General features: G+C 40.6%; 1 protein-coding gene across 1 annotated transcript in view; it reads left to right on the forward strand.

Moving 5' to 3' along the window:
• The window catches only part of BAIAP2L1 (BAR/IMD domain containing adaptor protein 2 like 1), a 91494-nt gene that overhangs the window by 13319 nt on the left and 57002 nt on the right, over positions 1-21173 (forward strand). The window contains exons 2-3 of the mRNA XM_026516268.4: positions 10278-10353; positions 14007-14093. Coding sequence (XP_026372053.2) covers positions 10278-10353; positions 14007-14093 — 163 coding nt within the window. The remainder of the gene's footprint in view (positions 1-10277; positions 10354-14006; positions 14094-21173) is intronic.

Here is a 21173-nt window from a genome sequence, read left to right on the forward strand (position 1 = left end):
ATAATCAAAACCTGTGCTGCTGAGTATATTTTGGGCATTAAATGGTCCAGGCACTGCTGATGCTACAGATCATCCTTGGCCTTATTTTACATGCAGCTCCTACTAAGGAAACAGTGAACAGATTGGTTGTATCCTGTGAGGTAATGAACAATAGCCTTTTGAAGTAAGAGAAGCAAGGAACAGACGTAGAGAGAGGCAGAGGCTGGAGGTGCTACCAGACATGGTAGGAGGCAAGCGGAGGAAAGTGTCTCAGAGGTTTGGAGCTGAGGACTGGTGGAGGGGTATCCAGAAAGAGAGCCTTCAGGCAGAAGGAGAGCAGGTACAAAATCCCTGTGGTGGGAATGGTTTTGGCCTGTTCCGAGAACAGCCCAGAGGCCATTGTGCCTTGGAGCACAGTGATTAGGGGCTGGGGACCGAGTGGCCAGAGTCCAAACCTGCATAATTAATTAACATCCCGGCTTTTTGGTGCCCTTCCCTGCTGTTAAGGATAATACTCTCTGATAACCTTAATCTGTGACAGACAGTTGAGGATAAAACCATTGTAATACAGAGGAAACTACCTTTCATCATTTCTCCTCTCCTACTTAGATATTTCTAGTCATGTGTACTTTTTTAATGCTGACAGGGGAAGCCGGTAAGGTTCTTTTACAAAAGGTACTGTTTTTCACTCATCAGATAGGAAAATAGTGTGACTAGTGTTGGTGAGAGTGTGGTAAAATGGTCCTTTCATACAGTGGTTGTGGGAGCACATGTTGTTGCAGCTTTCTCCAAAGTATTTGGTGGTATCTTTTTTTTTTTTTTAAGATTTTATTTATTTGTTAGACAGTGAAGGAGTGAGAGAGAGCGAGAGCGCAAACGTGCAGGAGCAGGGGGAGGGAAGGAGAGGGAGAAGCAGACTTCCCACTGAGCAGGGAGCCCGACGGGGCTTCCCGGGAATCAAGGATCATGACCTGAGCTGAAGGCAGATGCTTAACCAACTGAGCCACCCAGGTGCCCCTCTTTGATGGTATCTAACAAAATTGAAAAATCTGTCACATACCTTATGCTTCAGCAATTCTTTGTCTAGGTAATTTCTTCATACCTGTGTTTTACAAGGAGATGTGTACAGTCCCTTGCCACATACTTGATATTAGCCAAAACTTGTAAGCCATCTAAATGCCGCTCAGAGGAAATAAACAGATTGGCTTACTTGATTGTGAAGGCTGGGAAGTCTGAAATCTGTAGGGCAGGCTGGCAGGCTAGAAGCTTATACTGCAGTCCACAAGCAGAATGCCATCTTCCTCAGGGAAACCTTAGTTTTATTCTAAAGGCTTTTCAGTTGATTAAGTGAAGCCTACCCAGATTATTGAGGATAATACTTAAAGTAAACTGGTTGTAGATGTTAACCACATCTATAGAATTCCTTCACAGCAACACCTACATTAGTGTCTAATTGACTGGGTACTATACCCTGTCATGCAGACGCCTAGAGCTAGCCATCACAGTGAGATATTATACAGAAGTTAAATCAGAATAGACCAGTCAGTATATAACAAGGTGGACTGGTCTCAGGAACATAACACTGAATAAAAAAAAATGTAAGAGTGAAATGTGTTATGATCCCATTTATTAAAACGCACAAAGCAAAATTTTGTATCATTCATGACTAAATACATGTACGTATAAAAGTATAAAATAGGAGTTAGAAAATGAACAGCGTTCTTAATTGACGTCTCCCTGGGGAGGCTTGGCCAGAACGGTTAAAGTGTCCTGTGGTTGGTAATGTTCAGTGTTTTAATTCCGTGACGCTGAAGGAAATCAGTATAGTAGTGTTAACCATTATTCCTATGAGGACGCAGGTAGTTGAGGAATCTTCTTTACTTTTTCTTTTTTTTTAAGGCAAAGAGAAGAAGAAGGTCAAATATTTGTTTGCCTGGGTAGAATTGGTCAATATTGTGTTGCCATTAGAAGATGTTATTAATAAAAAATCAGGAGTAATATTACAGGAAATCCTCTAAAAAGAAAATATTGTAGATGGGGCTCCTGGGTGGCTCAGTCGTTAAGCGTCTGCCTTCGGCTCAGGGCATGATCCTGGCGTTCTGGGATCAGCCCCGCATCAGGCTCCTCCGCTGGGAGGCTGCTTCTTCCTCTCCCACTCCCCCTGCTGTGTTCCCTCTCTTGCTGACTGTCTCTTTCTCTCTCAAATGAATAAATAAAATCTTTATTAAAAAAATATATATTGTAGAGACTCCCGTAATTTCTCACACTAGAATAGTGCTCTGTCATACAAGCATTTTCAACTCACTGTATTGAACAATTCACTTTGAGGAATTGTATTGAGTCCTGAGAGGGGTGAGTGCAAAGGTTAGCAGGGAGGCTGCCTGGGCATGACCTGTGGGACCTTCAGCAAGGTTTTTAAATTAGCATCTTAAAGCTTTGGTGTCTCATCCATAAAATGAAGATAATAATCATGTTGTTAGGATCTAATGAGACAGCGCATGTAAAATGCTAGGCACAGAGCCTGACAAATAGTAGCACTCCATAAACGTCAAAATGTATCCCACAGGGAAAAAAAGGAATAAAATGTTCTCAACTGAGTAAAAGAAATAACACCTTCAATTTCCTTTGTACCCCACACTTTTCTAGAGGTTTTTGTATTCATGGTCTCTGTCATCCTGATGTGACACTTCAAGGTAGAATAGCCAGTATCATTTATTTTCATGTTACAGGAAGTGAGTGAGGTATCTGGAGACATCTATGGAAATGGGAATGTTCATCCATTTGAAGAGTTACCTATTATTTTAGACTTTTATCTTGCAATATTAATTATTACAGTTGATTCAGTGTGCACTAAGTGTCAAGTGCTTGGAAGAGCACATCAGTGTTCCATAAATACTACTTATTATCTCATTGAACCTTCATACTCCTCATGAGATCCAAATGGTCATTATTTACATTTTATAAAAGAGGAGATTGAGGCTTAGCGAGGTGGTGATGTGATTTGCCCAAGTTTCCCCCCCCCCCCAAGTTTTTTTTCATCCCATGTTCCCTGGGCCCATTACTACGGGGATGGCAGGTTACAAATGATAGGTAATGCAAACTGGTACATAATGCAAGTTGATAGCTAGTAGTTACAGAGAGATAATACAGACTGAAGGAGAGCCCAACCACTGTTCACATCTGGCTGATAAGCATGTTTGTGTTTTATAAATTTGAATCTTGAGTATTTCTGCTGTAAATTAATACTGCAAACAAAACATCTTTGTTGTCTTATTTTCCTTTACTTGGCTTGTGCGCCCCATTCAAGATGGGTATGAAAAACAGGACTCTTTTTTTTTTTTTTTTAAGATTTTATTTATTTATTTGACAGAGAGAGAGATAGCCAGTGAGAGAGGGAACACAAGCAGGGGGAGTGGGAGAGGAAGAAGCAGGCTCCCAGCAGAGGAGCCTGATGTGGAACTCGATCCCAGAACTCCGGGATCACGCCCTGAGCCGAAGGCAGATGCTTAACCGCTGTGCCACCGAGGCGCCCCGAAAAACAGGACTCTTCTGACCATCTGTTAGCCTACAAGCAGCTGCTTTTTTTGCCAAATTTACTCACTAATATTTTCCCTAAAGCCAGGGGACATAATCAGATACTGATGATGTTAGTCCAGGAACAGCAGCTTCCAACAACACAAGGAAGGAAGAAGTATGATTTTCTACAATGTCTATCTAGAAGTATTCTCAAACAGTTCGTCCTTATTAACAGATAATCTTGTCACATGACATTAGAATGTGCCTTGATTAGTTTAAGCGTTTGTGACCTTGCTGGATTAATTTGTATGAGATTATATAGAATAAAATCATATCAGTAATATCGAAAATTTCAAGGATAAATATGTTACCTGAAGCACATTATAAAACTCCCTATTAGAGATTCTTAAATCACTTTTAAAAGCTTATTCCAGTGTAACTATTACCTGTATTTTTCAAATGAGAAAAATAAAGCACTGAAATATCAATTAATTTGTCCTTGGTCTTGTAGAGAATTGGAAAAAGAAATGTAAAGAAACCAATTCTTAGAAATTTAAAGTCAGCTCAGTTTAACTATCTGGCTAGTCATAACTGTATTAATTTATGCTTCTTAGTCTATAGTTCCATAGTGGTAAAGGTAATTTTCAAAAATGGAAGAAAAATCTAAATGGTGAGGAAGTTAAAGCCATCATAAGATTGTATAATTCAGTTTAAAATTATAATGTGTTGGTCTACAGGAAGCAGAGGAAATGCATGAGATAAAGGGACCAGCTAGAAGTCTTGTAGGTTCTAAGGGGTCTATTCCTCAACATTTTATTTGGAACAGCTAACCATTAATTCTCCAGTCCTGCTGAGTGAGCGCCCCCCCGCCATTGATCTTTTATCTTAGAACCAACTCTTCTTCATATGAGACTCAACACATGTAGAACAGTGATATCGGCAGTTATTTTAACTTCGACTATCCATATTACTCTTTGAATGGAAATGAAACTCATTTTGGTTGAAACTGGTTTGGCAAATTATCCTCCTCGCCAGGCAGTAACAGGTAGAATACATACTAAGCTTTTGTTATTGATTGTTAACGGAATAGTGCTTCTTGGACCATTAATACATTTTATAATTCATTTTGTGTTTATACTTTGTATCTTAAACCTTTTATTCTTAGTGCCAAACCTAAATTAAAATGGATTTGTTCATTACTACTGGTGATTTTCTCTAAATCATAGGCTATATAAAAAATTTAGGTCTTAAGCCTTAACGCAGTGCATATGACCTTTGACCAAACAGCTGCCCTCAAAAAAAAATGTGGGACCCATCCAATTCACAAAGATATCCACTTCTACTTATAAAACTTTACAGATCGTGGAATACAAAGGCAGCACTGCTTTTTGTTCCTGGGTTTAAAAATACATGTACTTCAGCTAAAATAACTAGATTAATGGCCAAGAGCCAGGGTAGAAATGGATTTTCCACTGTTCAAAGGGGCCAGAGTTTCCGGGGGAAAAATTTCTGTAGCTAAAGCTAAATAATAAGGAATTGAAGTATATGTTGAACTTTCAAGCTTTAAAGGTCTTATATTGTTTTCTCTGAAGCTTATTGTAGTTCCAGGTCTTATTAACCTGTTTTTCCCCTGTAGCATCATTTGAATAGTGGTTTATGCTTGGTGTTAACTTTGGAAGTTCTCATTAATTCATTGTTTTTCATATTTTAAGATAGGACTTACATGTAAACATTTCAAGAATTATATTGAGAAACCAAATTATATTTTCCCCTTATTTGGGTAAGGTGAACTAAGAACAATCTTAAGAAAGAACACAGATCTGGGCTTCTTTTTATGACTGTTTAATGATAGTAGGCAGGGTTGGCTCTGTATCTGTTTCCTTATATTCTTACCATTGAGACTCAGCGTCATAAAATTATTATAAGAATTTTAAAGAGATATTTAAAAAGTAGTTTTCTTTTTATTAAAGAGTAATTTTCTGATGAAGCTATTAGAGTTTAAAAATTACTGAAAATCTCATACATTGGTGGTGGGAATGTAAAATGGCACAAGCACTCTGGAAAATAGTTTGGCAGTTTCTTACGAAGTTAAACATACAACTACCAAATGACGCAGCAATTGAACTCCTAGATATTTATCCTAGAGATAGGAACACTTATGTTCACAGAAAAACCCGTATGTGATTGTCCATATCAGGTTTATTCGCAATTGCAAAAAACTATAAACAACCCAAGTGTTCAATGGGCAAATCTATAAATTGTGATACATTCATGCTATGGAATACTACCAGCCAAAAAAAGGGAATAAACTATTGATAACATCCAGCAACTTGGCTCCCACTCCCCCTGCTTGTGTTCCCTCTCTCGCTGGCTGTCTCTATCTCTGTCAAATAAATAAATAAAATCTTAAAAAAAAAGAATCAGACGCTTAACATCCAGCAACTTGGGTAGTAGTTCTTATGGACATTGTGCTGAGTGAAAAAGCCAGTCTCCTCAAGTCACATACTGTATGATTCCATTTTTCGAACATCCTCACAATGACAAAATTACAGTGATTGAGATCAGTGGTTGCCGGGACTGTTAGGGAGGCTGTGGCTATAAAGGGGTAGCATGAGGGAGATCATTGCACTAATGGAACAGTTCTATATTATAACTGTGGTGATGGTTATACAAATCTATACACGTAGTAGGATTTCATAGAAACAGTGCACCCCCTCCCCCAAATGAGTGATACAGAAACTGGTAAATACAAATAAAGTCTGTAGTTTAGCTAATAAGTGTTGTATCATTGTCAGTTTCCTGGTTTTGATACTGTACTATGGTTTTATAAGTTACCATAGGAGAGGCATACCTGAGAACTCTGAGGTTTTTACAACTACTTGTGAATATTAAATGATTTCAAAATAAGCTTAAAAACAAAACAAGGAAATTAAGAAATGATGATAGAAATAGCATCTATGGCCACAGGTCCCTCCGATAAGGTATGAGGCTTATTGTCTTGCAGAGAAATTGGTAGGGGGAGTCATCATTGGCTTTGGGGCTTTATGGCTACTGGTTATGGGGCTCAAACAGATGAGAGGCTCTAATAACACAGGATGAATGGACTTCCAGTTAAGCACGGCAGATTGACCATGAGGTTTCTTTTTCTTTTGCTTCTAATAATACATTGAAATGATAGCAACGGAACTTAAAAAGGAAAGGGGAAAAAAAAAACCATAAATCCATGGTGTAAAGGCTTGAAAAAAGACTTAGCAGTCTTAGCAGGCCTAAGAAAATTTGGGGTAGTAGAAAATGGACAGAGGAGTGATAGCTGCCTTAAGAAAACCTAAAGAATCTTCAGTGGGAGAGCTGATGAGGGCTGAGCCGTTCACTCCCTGAGGCTGAGGAGCAGTCCACAGAAGGTGGGGAAGGAGGGGACACCCAGGGCTAGAGTAGGAGTTACACAAGTTGTTTAATGGCCAGTTTTCCTTTCCTGCCACAACCACCAGTACTACCAGCAGCTCCCTCTGCTCGGTGGCCTGGAGATTTAATCTTAGGATATATTGAATCAGAGGAGTTCTTGATGTGGAAATACCAGCAGTAGTAACCTTGGAGTAGAGAGCAGAGGAGTTCAGTAAAAATCAGCCCAGTAAACTGTGGAATTCCCAACCCATTCCCCTTCCTGATGGGGGAAAGCTGACCACCTGGTGATTGCCTCGTCCCCTACCCTTGACAGAAAATGAGAAACTTCTCTGAAAAGACTCAGTGGACCCTGATTACTGTCACAGGGCCAGTTTCTCTGTATCTGACTTGTCCAGTCACTCCAAATGAAGCCCACTAGTCAACAACCCCACAAGCTTCCAGCCAGCATTTTAGGGCTTTACTCTTAAATATGAACTGGTGACCAGGGATCACCAGATGTTTGTTGAAAAGCCTCCAACAGAAAAGACAGATGGATGCCAAACAATGAAACAAAATAATCAGGAGATAATATGGGGAACTGGAAGAAAATAACAAAAAATAATGCTTTCAGTTTATTCAAATTAGAGACAATATTACATTCACAAAATAAGAACAGGATGCTTTTAAAAAGGAATAACCAGGGGCACCTGGTTGGCTTGGTTGGTTAAGCATCCAACTCTGGGTTTTAGCTCAGGTCATAATCTCATGGGTCGTGGGACTGAGTCCTGCATTGGACTCCATGCTCAGTGGGGAGTCTGCTTGAAGTTTCTCTCCCTCTGCCCCTCCCCCTGCTCTCATGCTCACTCACTCTCATATAAATACATCCTGAAGAAAAATGGGGGAGGGGGATAACTAAAAACTCTGAAAGAGCCCAAATTAAAAATACAGTGTCAAAAGTTTTAAAAACATAATGGGGGTACCTGGGTGGCTCCGTCAGTTAAGCGCCTGACTCTTGGTTTCGGCTCAGGTCATGAGATCCAGCCCCACATTGGGCTCCATGCTCAGTGGGGAGTCGACTTGAGATTCTGTCTCTCCTCCCTCTGCCCCTCCCCACTCTTGCACGTACTCTCTCTCTCCTTCCCTCCCTCTCTCTCTCACTCTCCAAGATAAATGTTAAAAAATAAAGTAACATAAAGTGGAGGGCACATTCCAACATTCTAAATGTTGGAATGTGAAGTTGATATCTGTCAGAGATGGGGGAACAAAAAGTGGAAAATCAGAGAAAAAAGGTAAAATGATTAGAGAAGAAACCAGGATATGTAAAATCCTCATCAGAATTCCAGGAAGTAGGGAGAGAGAAGAAACAAAATAGGAACATTTTTCAGACCTAAAGGACATAGTTTTTTATATGGAAGGCGTGTATCAAGTGCCTAGTAAAATAAATGAAAAAAGCCCCACACCGAGACAGACCGTTATGTAGCATACAGGGCTTCCCCCACCAAAGTCCTATACAAAGGAAGAAGAAATGATGGCTGACTTCTCAGTAGCAAAACTGGATGTTAAAAATAGTGGAGCAATATCTTTAAAATTCTAAGGGAGAACCACTTGAGCTGTGTAATACTCTACCCAGCAAAATATCAATCAAATGTCAAGGTGAAGATAATTTCAGACACCTGGGGACTCAAATTTACCTCTTATGCACCATTTCTTAGGTTGTTTTGGAGAATGATCTTCAGCAAATAGAAATAAATGAAGAAAGAGGAAGGTGTGGAGTCCAGTTAATGAGACCTCTAACACAGGGGATCAGAAAGGGACATGCAAGGGTAACAGCGTGGCAGGGACAGTCAGGCCAGACTGAGCAAGAGGACGGAGAGTCCTTGGAGGAAGTTCTGGGGAAAAATGGAATGGAGGATTAGCTGACAACTTTGTGTGTTTGTAAAGTACTGATAGACTTCTACGAGATGTGATAGAGCGTGTGGAAAATTTTAAGGTGGATTCGTGGAAAACTAAGCTGGGAGGAGGGAGATGAGAAGATTGTTAATCCCAGGAGAAACAAAAAGTGTACCAAGAAAGGAAACATAATCCTTAGTACATTCCTTGCATTGTAGTGACCGATATTTACAAAGTTGTAATAAACCCTGACCATCGACTTAACCAGGAAATTGCCGTTTAATTATATAGGAAGGATTGAAGTAGGGAAAGTGGGGTGATGTGGAGAGCTGAGCCCTCATCTACTGTAGTAGAAAGCCAATATTTATCATCCAAAATAAAAAAATCAAGAATATTATCCCAAACTATGGCAGTAAATACAAGAATAACAGCTCAGTTGAAAGTGCTCTTGGGAATAAGTTCAGGTTTGAGGAAAGGTTGAGCCAGGGGTTGTTTTTCATGATAAGCCTTTATCACTGTTTGATAAAATAAGTTATGTTCTCTTTACTGATTTATAAAGGAGAAACTTTTTATTCTGCAGAGCATGTGTATCAAGTATCTGCCCCTTTGTTTGTTTGTTTTTTTTTCATTCTTTTGATTGCTTGGTTCTCTACAAACGGGGTTCACATTTTGAGAGAGGGGGCGAGGAGACTTGAGTGGTCTACCTGGAATCGTTAATATTGTGAAGCTCATTATTCGTAGATGGAACAAATACCATGTGTTCTGAGTCAAGAAGTCAGAGCCCCGTAGGAATGATCTATTGTCTCTGCTTCAATTTAGGATATTTTAAGTTTAGATCAACATTCTAAATAATTGCCTGTCTTAATACTCATCATAGCATTTATCTCTATGTTCATGACTTTCTAGTGCTACAGGAATGACAGTTTTAAAAATGAAAACCATGGCATTTGCACAGCTATGGCATCATGAAGTCCATGAGAGGGAAACCATGCCTTCCCATCTCTTGTGTGCACAGGACCTACCATTCAGTAGTTACTACATAAGTACTTAATGAATAAACAAGATCTCTTAGAAATTTCTGTCCAATTGATAACCAAAACATTCCTCATATAATTAAGTTCTGATCATGTGCGCCTGTTTTTAACACTAGCCTGACAACCATTAACCTACTTAAACCCCAAAGGGAGCATCAGCTTCTGGGCCCTTAGCCCTTGTGGGGTGTGCTTTGTAGGTATGCATGTCTGCTGCTTTCTCTATTTACAGTAGGTTCTAGGCAGCCCTTGGGCAGTGGAAGTCTGCCAGGATTACACATGCCTGGCTGGTGCAGGGACCCAGTTCCATCCGTAAGGAAATATGTGCTCTTTGTTGTTTTGAAATAAATATTCATGGCTTTGTAGATTGTACTGTGAGGCATACATAGGTACCCCAGGCCATGTAGTGACAAAATCTAAAGATTATTTGATCTACTGTTTGCTTATTTTATTAATTTGTTTGTTTTGTTTATTTGTCAGAATGTTATGGAACAGTTCAATCCTGGGCTACGGAATTTAATAAACCTAGGAAAAAACTATGAAAAAGCTGTTAATGGTAAGTCTCTTTTCTAAATTTACAGATATAGTGCAGATATAAAAACCATCCAGTAAATATTTTACTTAATTTTTTTAAGTGCTTAATAGTGAATTTTTAAAATATCTAAGTTGGTAGAAATTATTTACATTTAATTCTATGAAGTTTGCAATGGTAGGATATTAGTGGATCTAAAATGAATAAATGGAATCATAGGCTGTTATAAGTGACACATTTTAATGATCAAATCATGGTTATTGACACGACTCAATATTTTATGTCATTGCCATCAATATGTTTTCCACTTTGCAAACCAGATTCTTTGTGAACTAATAACATATGAAACGTGTACTTAAAATATTTGTTGGTATCTTGTAGCAGAGGAATTATTCTCTTTATATAGAAGAATTTCCCTCATCCCCCAAGCAGTATCAGTGACTTCTGAACCCCTCACCCCTTCAGAGAGCAAGAAGGAGACTTGTTTTAGAATTCTTGCACCGCTGACTCTCCTTTGATGACTGCTTAGTCACAAGGGCACAAAGTCATTGCATTAGATGCCCCTGTGAAGGAAATCACCATGACATGACCTGCAGTGGTTTTTTTTTTTTTTTTTCTTTCTAACACTTGCTACCTCTCTGAGGCAGTTTTATAAGGTGACTCGGGGACCTGCCAGCAGTGGCTTAGTCTCTTGCTAACAAGGCTTCTCCCCAAAGGGACTATTCTGCACTTTTAAAGTATTTCCAGTATTTTTGCAGGCCATCTGTTTTTTACCGAAGCCATTGAGAAATCGAGATGAATTTGTGAAGTCCTTGGTAAGAATTTGTAGCATACTTGAGGATGCCAGATGTGCCGTCAACACTTAGGTCATAAATCAGGACAATATGCACAGCTAACAAAGAGCATAGAATGAGCAGTGTCACAGGAATTTGAGTAGTGAAGGTTGGTGGGGAATGGAGCAGGCAGTGGACCTTGTAGGAGCTGTGCAACTGACAGATGTTAGGTTTTAGGCAGAAAAGACCGTGTCCAAGCCAAGATCTGAGGTCCACACTGGCATGGGTGGGAAGCTGTTAGGGAATAGTAAAATACAAGGTGGAGTAGGGTCAGGTTATTAATGCATTTGAATGCAGCATCAGTTACCTATTGTCACATAATCAAGTGTCCCTAAACTTGGTGGCTTAAGACAACAATAGTTTGTTATTTCTCAAGGTCCTGTAAAGGCAGTGCAGTTCTCTAGCCCCCAGGGGCTCAATGGGGGGTCGGTGGGGGTGCTGGGCTCCCTCCCTCCCAGGGACATAGCAGGCTGTTTCCAAGAGCAAACCCCTGTTGGAGTTATACTTCCTGGCACCCCATTGGCCAAGGCAATTCAGATGACCAAGCCACCCATCAATGTATAGACAACCACAAAGGCTGGGAATTCTGGGAGGTGTGGTATATTGAAGGCCATTACTATGCAAATCTATCATGAACTCTGTGGAATATGGGCTTGCACTATGGGGAGTGGAGGCCATTAAAAGTTTTTGAGCAAAATTGTAACCTAATGAAATCATATTTTAAGGAAAAAATATCTGGTAGGATATAGATTAGATTGATGAATTAGTTGGTCAACCACTAAAATAGAACAAATATGCTTTGTTCCGTAAAACCATGTGATAGAAAATCTCTTAATATATTCACAAAGTGGGGATGGCAAAAATATGAGAATATTATTTGATTCTTTATTAAGTTCTGGATAAATTATAGTTTTCAAAGTTTACTTTATCGTAAAAGCAAGGATATTTTACCATTCTGAGGTTAGTTTTAAACATAAGTCATCAGTTAATGAAAAATTTCAATGTAATTTGTGAATGCAAATGAAAAATTTTGTGTATATATATTGCGTAAACCTGCATGCCATTCTCCCACCAATCTGCTTTTCAGCCTTATCAGTATCTTACATTTTAAAATCTTCATATTCAAATATAGAATGTATTAGCTTGACAGTTTATTGGCTACCAACCTTGTTTTTAGGGGGAGTCCTCTCTTTTTCAGTTCTAGCTGAGATTGAAGAGTCAAAAAAGCGGTATAATTTAGAACGGAGGAAATGGCCTTAGCTGGAGTTGTGTGCACTCCCTCTGATCTGCCACTGACCTTGGGCATGTCCCAGCATATCTCCACTCCACTCTCCTTCATGAAACAGGGTGATAATACCACTGACCCAGGTCTTCGTATTCTTGGGTAGATGAACTTAAGTAATGGCTTGGAAAGTCCACATAAATGCTACTTGTTATTGTTATTTTTTACAATTATACTTTAGGGTTATTCTCAGACTTATGAAATAACTGTATAATAGAGCATTACAGCTGTTAAACTTGTACACATATATAGTAAAAGCCATAACTTTTGTAATTTTTTAACTCCGTAAGAAATGCTAAAGTGGATGAATTTGCCATGAAAATACTACTTTTTTGGCCAGTAATATCTTCAGCTGGACTTGTACATAATTTGTACAAAAAGAAGTATTTCTTTTTATACTTGAAATGCCTTTTTAATTCACCATTTTAAAACAACACCCGTTATAAAATCGGGGCAAAGCAGTTGGTATGGCCTCTGGTTTTCTTCATAGTAAAAAGGAAAGGAATCTTAGAGATGCCTAAGGGCTCTTTTAGCTCTAAAATTCTGTATTCTTCAAAGTTAATCTTTGAGTGAAGTAAAATAAATTTTCTTCAAAATCACCCTTATTGAAAAGCCTGCTTGTTGTAAAGTGAAGGAATCCGTATTAATAGCTCACGCTATTAGGACATTTTATAGATGACCATCCTTTGTTTCAGAAAGGATAGCTACCTTGCCCAAGGAGGTCATGTCATTAGAAGTAAAGGTAGAATTCAAACCCAGGTCTCTCTTGCCCCCAATTCCCCGTCCCAAAGAAAAAGAAAGGAAAAGAAAAGAAAAATCAAGAACAGATTTTTGTACCTTATAATTTAGTCATCAGAATCAATTTGAAAGGAGAGATACTATTTTTAAGATGATTAGAATCCAGTTTCTACAGAAATAAAAGTTTCCCTTGTCTCTGACAAAAAGGTGGCGGGGGGAGGACAGAACCTTCAGTTGTTTTTCAGGTAATTCTGTTGTGTTTTTAGAATGATTTGTCTTTCAAATTTCATATATTTTCCCCCGACAGCAAATATATTATTGGTTGTGGCTCAGAATATCTTAGAAAAGCCATTGAAAGACTAGGTTCCTGGGCTACGCCATACAAGTCCGTTTAAGTAATGATGTTGCAGACCTGTATAGCTGTAGAGTAACTATCAGAGAAAAGATTTCTTGCTGGAGTGGATGAGTTTGCAGCCCTAATTTGATGTTGAAAACACATCCACTCTGAAACTGGCATCATGATGAAGGCAGGGCCTTTTCTGGACTTCCAGAACCTGCTGTTGAAGGTTCCCCAGGTCTGGTCTAAGGTGGAGATCCTATAGGGTTTTCCACCAAGTGGGGGCCTCTGGAAGTACAGTGGAGGGACCTCTGCCCTGGCATAGCTATTAAAGCACAAGCCCTGCCTTCTGAGAGCCACCCTTGGCACAACCCAAACCTTTCTGCAGCCAGAAGGGACTGAGGGATATTTGAAAGCAAACCTCCATGGCACTTCCTCTTTTCTTTGTCTTAAGTGATGACTTTTGCGTGTCACCTTGCTTGTCTAGCTATGATCCTCGCGGGAAAAGCCTACTACGATGGAGTTGCCAAGATTGGTGAGATTGCTACCGGGTCCCCCGTGTCGACAGAGCTGGGTGAGCTGACTGTCCATTATATACAAACACAAGTTGAGCTGGTTCCAGGGCCTTTCCTCCTGTGAGCCCTTGTAAGAACACACAGAGTGGCCCAAATCCAGAATAGTAAGAAGAGCTAGCCCAGTACTCCAGTGTGTTCACTTCCGGAATGACTGAGTTTGCTGTGGTCTGTCGAAAGTAGAGGCTTAGTTAGAGGGCAGGCCAAGGCCAGTGGCTGGCCTCCCTGCTCCCTAGGAATTGGGCTTCTGCCTCTAAACTTGAGGCCCTAGCCCTTCCCCTTGGATCCCTGGAGCATGAAGCCCAGGGAGCTTTGACCTACATTCTTAAGGAGATGGGCACAGCAGGCCTCCTGACTCTGGCAGAAGTGTTTCCTGTGACTCACTTAGCAGAAAGTCAGACTCCTTTACGTCCTGCTCTTGGCTCTCACTGCTTCCACAGTTGCTCTCAGTTGTGATTTTTCCGGTTTTGCTGGTATGAATTGATCTCCTGTGCACACGCAGAGGGTAGCCACACCCTCGGCACCGCCAGCTGCCGAGGGAATCTGGGTTTCTGTTTACAGAGTCCGTTCCCTGCGCCCTCTCCTAAGGGTGGAAAAGTCGCTGTTTTTCCTTTTCTAATAGCCCCACACATAACCATCATTTCTAAATCTTGAGTAAGGAATGAATATGTTATATTTATTTATATTTTTATTTTTTTTAAAAGATTTTATTTGAGAGAGATGAGCGGAGGAGGGGCAGAGGGAGAGGAGAAGCAGGCTCCCCTCTGAGCAGGTAGCCTGATGCAGGAGGGCTCGGTCCCAGGACCCTGAGATCATGACCTGATCTGAAGACAGATGCTCAACCAACCAAACCACCCAGGCACCCCAGAATATGTTTTATTTTAAATGAATATGTTGTATTTTACTAAGGGTAGGATTTCTGGCTTCAAAAACATGTCATAATTTGAAACATTCAGAATAGCAGAGGAAAATATTGGTAAAGTGTGGGTATTTAAAGAAAAGTGTTCCTCCAATTAAAAAGCAGAAAGGGAAGCTGGGGGTGGGGCGGCTTGTAGGATTCAAGTAATTCACATCATTTCTATATAAAAGTGTCTTAAGGGTTTTCAGGATTGCTTGGAGAACTCTTACCTGACCCATAAAAGTGGAGGGACAAATTCAAGGTGTGATAACAGTGCTGGGGTTGGGGGCTGGGCTGCAGGATGTGAAGTGGAACTGGGCACTCAGGAATATTTTCTGACAACTTCGGTTCTTGAGGAGTTTGTAAAGAGTCTTGAAACCTAGGCCTGAAGTGATGTCGTGTGATGAGTAAGTCCGTACTGCTCTGTTTACTAGAATCAGTTACATGCAGACATTTTTCAAAGCCCTGACTTGGGTTTTGTTGGTGCTGCCATTTGTGCGTGTTCTGACAAGGTCTGGACCCTAGAAACTCTGTCCTTAGCAGAGTCAGTTTAATAAAATACACACTGCATTGTATAGACAGAAGCAGATAGTAAAACTTCCTGGGATGATGGAGATGATTAGAGGTTTCCAAAAATAGGATTAAATTAAAAAGAAACATCCTATTTGTGTCAGGCGCCATGGGAAAATGTATGACCCTTATATTAAACCATATGGTGCTCTGATTCACCATCGTTCAGTTTGCCTTTTTAATGTTTTATGGCTCTTGCTACTGTTTAAATAAGATTTCTGTTCCACACCTTACTTTATTCAGCTGTGAGTTCATAACGTTGAATCAGCTATTTCCACAGCAACCGTGTTGTTGCAAACACGGGCTGAAAACTTCTTCAGTTTCGGTGAGGAAAATATGTTGCAGTGGCAGAATTTCTTTCATGTGGATATGTGTTTTATTTGGAGGGAATGGAAATAACTTATGTGTTTTATTTTTGTTTCAAGTTGTCTTTTTGCTTATATTCACCATGTCATATAGTTAGTAATTTTCTGCTCATCTGCAGCAATTTCACAATAACGTGCTACCCTAGCAAGCGTTGCTTCCAGAGGCCTGTTGTTTAACTTGTTTTCATGTGCCTGGGTTTTTATTTTGTTTACATTCCTTGTATGAAAGACTAATGAACAATTCGTAGAAGAAAGAGACCTAAGATAGATTCTATTTTTCTCATTTTTCAAGAAGGTTTTATTGTCTTATTACTGGCTTTTGGTGTTGGTATTCATAACTTTATTATGAAACATTATAAATCCCATCTGATAAAACTGAAGGGCCTTTCATATGTGAAGATCATGGATCATTTCAAAATTTTCATTCCTGAAAAGTATCATCTCTGAAAAACCTTTGTGTGTCGCCCCCCCCATCCCCAAGAAATCCTATAGCTTTAAAATTTTCAGTTTAAAAATTTTGCTCAGGAAGTGAAGGGGATGCCGAAGAATTCTTATTTCTAAAACTGAGATTACAAGAGTAGCTTTCACTTTAATGTTGAATTCAAATATTTTTTTAATGTTGCTGTAGGACAGCCTTTCTTATATACTTTTTTACATGAAATTTCTGTTATATTCTTTCTGATACTTTTTTTTTTAAGATTTTATTTATTTATTTGACAGAGATAGAGACAGCCAGAGAGAGAGGGAACACAAGCAGGGGGAGTGGGAGAGGAAGAAGCAGGCTCCTAGCGGAGGAGCCTGATGTGGGGCTCGATCCCATAACGCTGGGATCACGCCCTGAGCCGAAGGCAGACGCTTAACCGTTGTGCCACCCAGGCGCCCCTCTTTCTGATACTTTTGTACTTTGGGAGGTGGGTGAAGAAAATATCCTCTAGGTAAAATATTGACCTAATTCATAGAAATTTGCTGTGAGGATTCTACTTGGAAAACCTGACCAAATGTATTATGAGTGTTAATTAGAGTGGCAGAACTGAGCATTTCAGTGTCTGTCCTCACTTTAGGAGGGGAAAAAAGGAGCTAAAAGCTGGAGGAGAAAAAAGTTGATTCACCTTTTGCTTATGGTATCCTTGTCATTTGGATTGGTGCCTATTCAGACAGAGCTATTGCAGTGCCATTTCTGATGCCTGGCTATGGGTGTTTCCATTTAGATATCCCTCTTAACACATCAGCTCACCAAATGCTATGTGAATAATTTTAAGATGCTTTTGCCTAAAAGTAACAAATACCCAATTAATAGTGGCTTAGGCATTAAGGAAGTTCATCAACCCACATAAGAAGGCCAGGAGTAGCAGATTCCTGATTAAGTAATGATTACTAAGAACTCAGGTTCCTTATGTCTTTCTTCTCATCCTCAAGCCCAACTCATGGTACCAAGATGGCTGCCATTGCTAGTCTTAGGCATCACATCCTCTCTCTTCCCATTGTATCCAAAAGCAGGAAGGGGAATTTCTTCTCAGTTGTGCCCTTTACAAAGGAGGGAACCTTTCCCAAGCAGCCCCAGCACATTCATCCTCTCATGTCTCATGACCCTGCAGCCAGAGAGCTTTCCCTAGCACTGTTAGGCAAGGAATACTGAGGGGAAGAGCTGTCAGGAGGACACCTGATGACACCACGTCGGCAGGCAGCTCTGGTATCAAAGTCTCGTTTCAGCAATTTTCAATGAAAGGAAAGGACTTATACAGATGTCCTTGCTTTAGCTGTGCCTCATGCTACATAGTGCTTCTGGCATTCTGTGTCTCTGAGTGGGATTATGTTTTTCTCTGACATAGGGTGTGGTTTCACTAGCATGTGTATACTTCAGACGTTGTGATTGTTCCTTCTCCTGGACACTTGCTTTTTCTTCTGAAAACCATAGCCATCCTTTGCAGTCTATTCCTATTTGGGAAGTAGGACTCCAAGCACAGAGGAAGAATTAGGGGGGTAGTTTCCGTTTTTCTGCCCTTTTGTTTTTCTTTTCAGCCTTTGGGTGACTTGTAATCATGAACTCTGAGGTGCATTTTCTCTGCCTCAGTTACTTTCCTTTCTTTCCTCCTCTCTTCTTCCTCTCTGCCCATGTGTCTGTGTGACCTCACAGCCTCATTTTTGAAAACTGGGGAACCAGAGAAGAAGACATCACCTGTAATTTTACCACTTTAACACAACTACGTTGTCATCACTGTATTCTTTTCTGGTCTTGTCTTCCCTTGAGGATGCTCGTATACAGCATGCCTCATAGCAAACGTCGGGTGCTGGCTCTGCCAGGCACAGGGCGCAGCACCCTATGGGTGTCATTTCATCTCATATGCCCAACGGCCCTATGAGTTGGGTGTAGGCACTTTCACTGTCTGTTACAGGTAAGACCTGGAAGGGAAGGGTGTGCCTTAGATCACACAGTTGATAATAGGTTGTTCGAACTTAGAATCCGAGTTCCTCGTGTCTGCACTATACCATACTTCACTGAGGCAAAGGGAAAAAGAGCCAACCAGCCAAGAAGGGGCCATTGAAGAGGAAGAAGATGGGAACCCCATGATGGAGACCTTTTCAAGAGGGAGATGAGCAGGAAGCAGAGTGTCAGTGGCTAAAGACTGCAGAGAGGCTGCAGTTGTGGTGATTAGATGTCACTGGTCCCCTTGGAAAGGGTGGTGGTTTCACTAGGGTGCTGACCATAAATGCCAGGTGTTTTGTTACGGGGTTAGGAAGGATGGAAATTACAGAGAAGTTCATACACACACACACACACGTATGTAAAATACGTTATATAGTAACATAGCATATATATGGCTCTTACAAGTATTGCTTGACTTTTGCACTTGTACTGCTGTGCTTCATATGGAGGCCCAGATCTCATTAAGTGCCTGCCTGCTGTGTGTCATGTACTTCATACATTGCCTCATCTCGACCTTGGGAGCCTCATGGATGGATTTTTCCTTCATGATCTGCAGGGAAGGCAGTAACCCAGTGTTTCCTTGATGTGGCTAATAGGCCCTAAGGGTAAACTTGGCGTTCAGCTTCTTCCACATGGCGGGGGGGAGATCCTCCATGGGCACCCTCTTTGGGTCCTGGGTCCCTGACTATGTGCTCTGCAGCCAAGCAAGACAGAACAAGAATTATAAGAGTTGGTGACCCTAGAGAGTACGGTAGGTGGCATCGGTGTCACGGGTCATAGAGCTTCCCCCCCTCCCCAACTGAAGCACAGGAAAGATCCTGTGACCTAGGACAAGGAGGCCAGGCTAAATTTTATTTTCCCCTGAGACCCTGGCAGATAGCATGCTGCCCAACGCCTAAGAGATGCTCAGTGTGGTTTACATGGTTACTTTGCTGCTGTCAGCTTTTGTGACTTTGGGCAACACTTCATGTCTGTAAGCCAGTTGGCATGCCTAAAGGGGATGATGGCAACACCTTCGGGGTTGTTTGAAGATGAAATGCGATAATGTGCTTCGTGGATTCTGAAGTTTCAAAGACCAGAAAGATGCCTCTCTGTTGCCACTTCATATACGTACAAATATTTGAGAACTCAAAAACATTATAATTTTTTTATTGACATTATTCTCTTCTGTAGAGTTAGAGTAGGTGATGTAAGTGTGTAAGCACATACAGTTTCCTTGATTATTCCTGATTATTCATGAACCAGTTTTTCAGTTCTCTCCGCAGTATCTTTGTTTTCAGTTTCATGAATCTATGCTCTTACCTCTATTTTCTTCTTTCTCCTATCTTTGGGTTTACTCTGTTATTCTTTTTCTAAATTCTTAAATGATACATTTAATTCATTAATTTTACATACAGACCTCATTTTATTTTTGTATTTTATTTTTTCAGATTTTATTTGAGAGAGATCAGAGAGAGGGAGAAGCAGACTCGCCACTGAGCAGAGAGCCTGATGCGGGGCTCAATCCCAGGACTCTGAGATCATGACTTGAGCTGAAGTTAGACACTTAACTGAGAGCCACCCAGGTGCCCCACAGACCTCATTTTAGACAACAGTGCAGGACCATAAAAATGACCATGCAAGTTAAAAGCATTGAAAGCGGGGCACCTGGGTGGCACAGCGGTTAAGCGTCTGCCTTCGGCTCAGGGCGTGATCCCGGCATTATGGGATCGAGCCCCACATCAGGCTCCTCCGCTATGAGCCTGCTTCTTCCTCTCCCACTCCCCCTGCTTGTGTTCCCTCTCTCGCTGGCTGTCTCTATCTCTGTTGAATAAATAAATAAAATCTTAAAAAAAAAAAAAAAGCGTTGAAAGCCTTCTTAATAATCAATGGGGAAAATTAGGATTGTCCCATGACCTTTAAAAATGTTTGTCAAAAACACTAAAAATTCTCTTAGTCTCATTTATAAGTGTATAGGGAAATGAAAAAAATAGTAAAACTAGTATTTATGTAGTACACAGTAATTTAAAGCATTAGAAACACTGGTAATTAAAGCATTTTTATTTATTTGTAAAACTTGAGTGGTTTCAATGACACTTGTCTCCTCCTGTAACTCAAGATATGGAATAGGCCTCTTCCGTACCCTTTTGCAGATTGTCATGCTCTTTTCTAAGCTCTCATCAGCTTCCAACATTATATCCTTTGTGATTTCAGTGGGGTGAGATATCATCGAGATGTCTTTTAATGTGAAGTTTCCTTTGATGTCCCTTTCTCTGAAACGTCTTCATTCTTTTCGTCACAACTTCTTTGCTCACTCTTTACTAAGTTTGGGCTTCACTCCGTTCTTGTGGCTGCACATCCAGAGTCTCCCAAACGACCACAGTGTCAACACTCCCACAGCCAGCTACTTCTTTAACTTCTTTTACTCTTTTTTTTTTTTTTTAAGATTTTATTTATTTGTCAGAGAGGAAGCACAAGCAGGGGAAACAGCAGGCAGAGGGAGAAGCAGACTCCCCACTGAGCCAGGGAGCCCGATGTGGGACTCGATCCCACTGGGATCATGACCTGAGCCAAAGGCAGACCCCTAACTGACTGAGCCACCCAGGCGCCCCAGCTCCGTTTACTCTTGTTGTTACTGTTGTTCATTTCTTTGCTGCACTTAATCTTTCAGTTATCCATTTTTGTAACATGTCATGGGTTTATCTCTGGGAAACAAGGAGGCAGCACAACTACTGCACTTTGCTGTCTGTGTCACACTGTCTTAATCACTGTGGCTTCATAATGCATCCTGGTATCTTGTAGTAGACATCACGTAGAACAAGCAGACCCTCTTACTCAAGATCGC

This window comes from Ursus arctos, unplaced genomic scaffold, assembly GCF_023065955.2.
Source record: "Ursus arctos isolate Adak ecotype North America unplaced genomic scaffold, UrsArc2.0 scaffold_2, whole genome shotgun sequence".
NCBI lineage: Eukaryota > Metazoa > Chordata > Mammalia > Carnivora > Ursidae > Ursus > Ursus arctos.